The sequence below is a fragment of the Neomonachus schauinslandi genome, unplaced genomic scaffold (genome assembly GCF_002201575.2).
Source record: "Neomonachus schauinslandi unplaced genomic scaffold, ASM220157v2 HiC_scaffold_2056, whole genome shotgun sequence".
Lineage (NCBI taxonomy): Eukaryota > Metazoa > Chordata > Mammalia > Carnivora > Phocidae > Neomonachus > Neomonachus schauinslandi.
The window spans coordinates 1-6,492 of NW_025410746.1; the positions used below are offsets into that span (position 1 = coordinate 1).

Genomic DNA, 6,492 nt, shown 5'->3' on the forward strand with positions numbered 1-6,492 from the left:
ACGGTGCTTTTAAATAGTTTTTACTCATTTATTCTAGAGATCTGCCAATATCTTCTTCTTTATTATTCGGAAGTTGAATACTTTAAGTTTATACCTGCCTTTTGTATTTTGACTTCCAATTACAAATCATTAAAATCCATACATTGAGTAAATATTTATTGGTTGCTGAAATCAATTTCATTTAAAACCTGCCATGGGAATCATATTGAATTCCTAAAGCTGCGCTGCCACTGTACCTGGAGACTATTCAGTGAAAAACAACTTAATTGCTACATATTAAGCATACTTCAACACAAGTCTATCATTTATTAATTTCTTTAAAAAAAAGATCTTACTGATTTATTTGAGAGTGCGCGCGCGCGAGAGAGCGTGGGCGCGTATGAGAGAAGGGAGTGGCATAGTGAGAAGAAGGACCAGAGTCCCAGCTGAACAGGGAGCCGATGTGGGAACCTGGGATCATGACCTGAGCAAAAGGTAGACCCTTAAGCGCTTAGCCGCTTAACTGACTGAGCCACCCAGGTGCCCCTCATTTCTAAAGTTTGCATGGTACTTTAGTATATAATCTATTGTTTATAAGAAATCCCAAAGCGGAAATACGTAACTGTCATTTTCTACCTTTCTCTGGATGGAGACTGGAGACATGTTTGGCCAGCACTACTCAATGTTTATTATTTCAATGAATAAATTTCAGTATACCCTAGAAAACTGTTACTTTACCATAGTAATCTAATTCTGACAACAAATGTTAGAAAAATAATTCATTCCAACTTTTTTTGAAGATTTTTATTTATTTGACAAAGACAGACACAGCAAGAGAAGGAACACAAGCAGGGGGAGTGGGAGAGGGAGAAGCCGGCTTCCAGCTGAGCAGGGAGCCTGATGTGGGGCTGCATGACAGGACCCTGGGATCATGACCTGAGCCAAAAGCAGACATTTAACGACTGAGCTACCCAGATGCCCCTCATTCCAATTTTTGTAAAACATGTTTCTATATGCTTGACAGTGTATTGATTGAGAATCTTTTTTACATTTAGAAAATTTCTTAAAATTGATCTTCTATCTGATATTGCAGAAAATACTTCCTGAGAGGTACTTTCTTTCTTCAGAAGACTTTCTCCTTTTTACTGAAATTTTTGTTAGTATACATGTTTGTACATTGCAGATATATGTACATTCTACACTTTGAATTCTCTTGAAATTCAGTCTATAACTTTAAAAAGTTACCCCTATCAGTGGAGATGTTGATTTACTTTTTCTCTCAATATTCTGAAAGACAAATCTGGAGATGAATCAACTGCACCTTTAAACTCATTACATGTTAAACTTATATTTCCTGAATTGTGGCATGTGACTTTCAGATTGGTGGTACTTCACACTCTGTCTTTAGTCCAAGTTTTTGTTTTCTAATTTATATTTTAGAAACTTGGTACTTATTTTAAAATTTTGTTATGTGACTTATTTTTCTATTCTAGTATTTTTATTGTGTTAGATTTTTAACAAGGTATTCCTTAATTAAAAACTCAGCAGAGCAAAATCAGAGTAGCTTTGAGAATAGAGCCACAATAAAACCATAAAAGTGCAAGTAAAATTCACTTAAATAATATATTTCAGTAACTTTTTCTTTTCCCTTATAGAGGACATGTTTGGTATATGTTATAAAGCAATCTATTTTCTTTTCATTATATATATATTTTAAAAAGATGTATTTGTTTATTTATTTTAGAGAAAGCAAGCAAGCAAGCTTGGGGTGGGGGCAGAGGGAGAGGGAGAGAGAAACTTTAGCTGACTCCTTGCTGAGCCCAGAGTCCAACACAAGGCCAATCTCAAGACCCTGGGATCATGACCTGACATGAAATCAAGAGTCCACCGCTCAACCAACTGTGCCCCTCCTGGGGCCCCTCTTTTCATTATATTTCTTTCAAAACTTGAGTATTCTCAGGGCACCTGGGTGGCTCAGCTGGTTAAGCAACTGCCTTTCCGCTCAGGTCATGATCCTAGAGTCCTGCTATTGAGTCCCACGTTGGGCTTCCTGCTCAGCGGGGAGTCTGCTTCTCCCTCTGACCCTCCCCTCTCTCATGCTCTCACTCTCTTTCTCTCATTCTATCTCTCTGTCTCTCAAATAAATAAATAAATAAAAAAAATCTTTTTTAAAAAACTTGAGTATTCTCTGACCTCCTGTGATCAATCCTGTCCATGTCTGTCAGCATATTCACCTTAAATCCAGACTTATATCTTCAAATATCTCTGTTGGTGTACTTTTTCATGTGCAAGGACACCTGAATCAGAATTTGAATGGACTTTAACCTAAGGTCAGTCTAAAGAAGTAGAAAAGTATAAAAACAATTTAGTAGAATAGATGAATCAATGAATTAAGTGAATTGGGCCCAGGTATTTGATTGTATGTTATGTGGATTATATGGATTGAGGAGTGCTAGAAATTTAACCCCCCCACTCCTTTAGTCTCTTAGAGCTAGTATTATTATTTACTATATCTTCTATAATTATAAATTTTATTCTTTATTATTGATGGCTGTATTGATATAATTGGTAATTTAGTACTTTATATTAATATTTATTTTCTCCTGAATACGGGCTATTGTCCTACACAAATTTTCAGAAGATCAGTGAACATCTAATGAATTTATCTTTTGCATCATCAGGAAGTATGAGCACACTGTAGTCCAGGGAGGTTAGGACTTAAAACAGCTCAGAAATTCAAAATAGAGAGTTGAGAGCATGGAAGACACTTCAGTATTTTGCTTAGCAGCTAGCTCTCTGTGTTTCTGTGGATAACACTCTTCAATTCAAGCAGCAATCATGAAGCCAATAATGAAACTTCCCTATGTCAGTCCCTAAATTGTAGTTTTTATATAGGGCTAACTATCTAAGTTCTGACCCAATTTTAGACACTTGCGAGTGAAGGGACTCTATAAATAAATACAGAAGACCACAGACATAAATGGAGTATATCCCAGGTAACTTGTGGCCTATGGTCAGCCTATCCTATCCTAGACCTGATAATGCTAAGCACATTAGCAACACCTGGAGTTCTTATTGAACATTCAGGTTCCCAGATTCCATCCCAACATTTCTGAAATAATTAGGACTGGCAAATATGCATTTTAATAAACACCCCAGGTGGTTCTTATTCAACTGAAGTTTTAGATCCAATAGCTCTGTGAGATGCTTGGCAAACCAAGTTCTTATGATTTGACAGGATATAATTTAACTACCCCCTACTTTGTATTCATTATTGAAGATTTAATTGGCATATTTATGTTATTACTTGCTATAAAATGCACTTTAACAGGAATGGAGTTTAGTTTATGTCATTACCTTGTATTGAGATGATTATTCACTGATAAACTTATTAGATTTCAGGTAATAACTCAAACTAAACATTGATTGGTATTGTGGATGGATCCACAATTTGTTATACTTTAATTCATGCTTTACAAGAAAAATAACGCTTAAAATCAGAATTTGAATGGACTTTAACCTAAGATCAGTCTAAAGAAGTAGAAAAGTGTAAAAACAATTTGGTAGAACAGATGAATCAATGAATTAAATGACTTATTCCTGTCCATTTTCTTGTTCATAAATGTTGCTCTATTTTTCAGCTCTTAATAACAACTGAAAGAATTCAAAAATTTTTATCTCTTTTATAAATCACAACATCATTAAAGTAAATAAATTAACCTTTGGATAAGACCAAAGGTCCTATTATTAAGTTTTCCCTTCTTGGGAAAAGAGAACTTTCTCTCTTTTTTTTCCAGTAGTATAGATATATTAATTTCAGTTGCTGAATATTTGATTCCAAGAACTTTGAGAAAGAAAATGTTTTTACTGCAGGTAGTGATGAAAAGCTTTATTGACACTGAGAGAACTATTAGGTAATTCCAAAACTGTACACTTGGGGTCCTTGAAAAGATTAAATATAACAGAGATGAAAGCACTTGTTTCTGCAAGTGGAAATCATAAATTTTTGAATTATTTTATTTAGAATCATAATGAAGTTTATTTTTGCCCATGTGAGATGCATAGGAAAAAGTGAAACTTCTCCTTGTATAGCTGATTTCTCAATAAAAGTACTTTTCTGTTTTTCTAAAGATAGGAACCACCAGCCTGTGCGGTAGTAACAGTACAGGCATTGCAGAGTGATAATATTCTACAGGTAATAATTTTTACCAAAAAGCCTATTGTGGTTTTGACACAATGTGAAAATAAATGTGGCTAAATTGAGGCCTGAGAATATTGCCATTTATGAAGCACGCACTCTCCTTAAGGTATAATCCTAGGCATTTAATGTATCATAATTCATACAACCACCATATTATTATTATAGCAATGTTATAAAACTGGAAACAGAGACAGAGAGGTTAAATTATTTTCCCCAAGTCACACAACTAGTAAGTTTAAGAAGAGGAGTCAGAATGGAGATACTTCTGATGTTGAAGCTATGATCTTCTCTCAACTATCTAGGGATGACTGAACACCTCACAGAGAACTGATTCTTCAGATTAGTGTCTAGTAAGGTTTATTTAATCTCAAGAAAATGACAAAGAGAAGGGAATTAAGTGTCAAAACTTGAAGATATTTAGGGGTACCTGCCTTTGGCACAAGTCATGGTCCTAGGGTTCTGGGATCAAGTCCCTCATGAAGCTCCCTGCTCAATGGGGAGTCTGCTTCTCACTCTCCCTCTGCTCCTCCCCGCCACTCATTCTCTCTTTCTCTCTCTCTCTCTCAAATAAATCAGATCTTTAAAAAAACTTGAAGTGGTCTAAATTTGTTATCCAGCAAAATACTAATACACTCAGTATATACAAATATTAAGACTATTTTCAAATGTAACTAATGATAATCATGGTTGGAGAGGAAATTACTTCTCTGAGGTTCTGTGCTCTAAAAACCCTGAACTAGGGGTAAACAATAATTATTGTCAATACAAAAGAGACATCATGTGAACTTTTAGAGATCCATAGAGATACAAATACGTCAAAATAGAATGAAAAACTATGAATGCAAGACAAGTTGTTAAATTCATGGAATTGTTCTTACACATCAGCCACCGGATGTCGCTGTCTTCCATAAAATGTTTTTAGAACAAAGGCATAATCCTGTTTCTCAAGGACTAGAAAGGAGCTACATTCTCAGATCTCAGCCATTTCGATAAAATTAGATGTAAGAAGTCAAATAGCAAAATTTCAGAGAGCATGTTTGTTCTAGACCGCTGATTCATCAATTTGTTAATCGGCAGAAAGGTATGATGTTGGTCTACACACCCAGCAGCCCAAGAGACTTACGCCAGCTTCTCCTGCTTCTGCTTCTCGCAGCCTGGAAGGCGGGGAGGGGCCAGGTCCATTATTCTGTGCCGGAGGAGGCCAAACACGGCACCTTCGTGGGCCGCATCGCCCAGGACTTGGGGCTGGAGCTGGCAGAGCTGGTGCCGCGCCTTTTCCGAGTGGCGTCCAAGGGTCACGGGGATCTTCTGGAGGTAAATCTGCAGAATGGCATTTTGTTTGTGAATTCTCGGATCGACCGGGAGGAGCTGTGTGGACGGAGCGCGGAGTGCAGCATCCACCTGGAGGTGATCGTGGACAGGCCGCTGCAGGTTTTCCATGTGGAGGTGGAGGTAAAGGACATTAACGACAACCCGCCGGTCTTCTCCGTTTCAGAACAAAAGCTTTCAATACCCGAATCTCGACTGCTTGACTCTCGGTTTCCGCTAGAAGGCGCATCTGATGCGGATGTTGGAGAGAATGCAGTGCTTACTTACAGACTCAGTCCAAATGAGTTTTTCATTCTTGATATTATAAACAGAAAGGACAAAGGCAAAACCCCAGTGCTTGTTCTAGGAAAAATGCTGGATCGTGAAGAAAATCCTCAGCTTCAGTTGTTATTAACCGCAACTGATGGAGGCAAACCGCAATATACTGGATCTGTTACTCTGCTGATCTTGGTGTTGGATGCCAATGATAATGCGCCTATATTTGACCGATCCGTTTATGAAGTTAAGATGTATGAAAATTCAGCGAAACAAACGTTAGTAATATGGCTAAATGCGTCTGATGCAGATGAAGGAATAAACAAAGAAATGATATATTCATTTAGTTCTTTGGTTCCACCCAGCATAAGGCGGAAATTTCTAATGAATGAAAAAACGGGAGAAATAAGAGTAAATGATGCTATTGACTTTGAGGATAGTAACACTTATGAAATTCATGTAGATGTTACTGATAAAGGAAACCCACCAATGGTTGGTCACTGCACTGTACTAGTGGAAGTTCTAGATGAAAATGATAATTCACCCGAGGTGGTTATCACTTCTTTGGCTCTCCCGGTGCGAGAAGATGCTCATGTGGGCAGTGTCATTGCCCTGATCAGCGTGTCCGACCGTGACTCTGGTGCCAACGGGCAGGTGACCTGCACCCTGTCACCCCACGTTCCCTTCAAGCTGGTGTCCACCTTCAAGAATTACTATTCGCTGGTGCT

At 37.6% G+C, this 6,492-nt stretch overlaps 1 protein-coding gene across 1 annotated transcript; it reads left to right on the top strand.

Annotated features, from left to right (window-relative positions):
* Positions 1-5,266: 5,266 nt before the first annotated feature.
* Positions 5,267-6,487, top strand: LOC110591224 (protocadherin alpha-10-like; the record flags this gene model as incomplete). Its single annotated transcript, XM_044912429.1, has 1 exon — positions 5,267-6,487. A coding segment is annotated over exon 1 (1,221 nt), but the record flags the coding sequence as incomplete, so codon positions are not given.
* Positions 6,488-6,492: the final 5 nt, after the last annotated feature.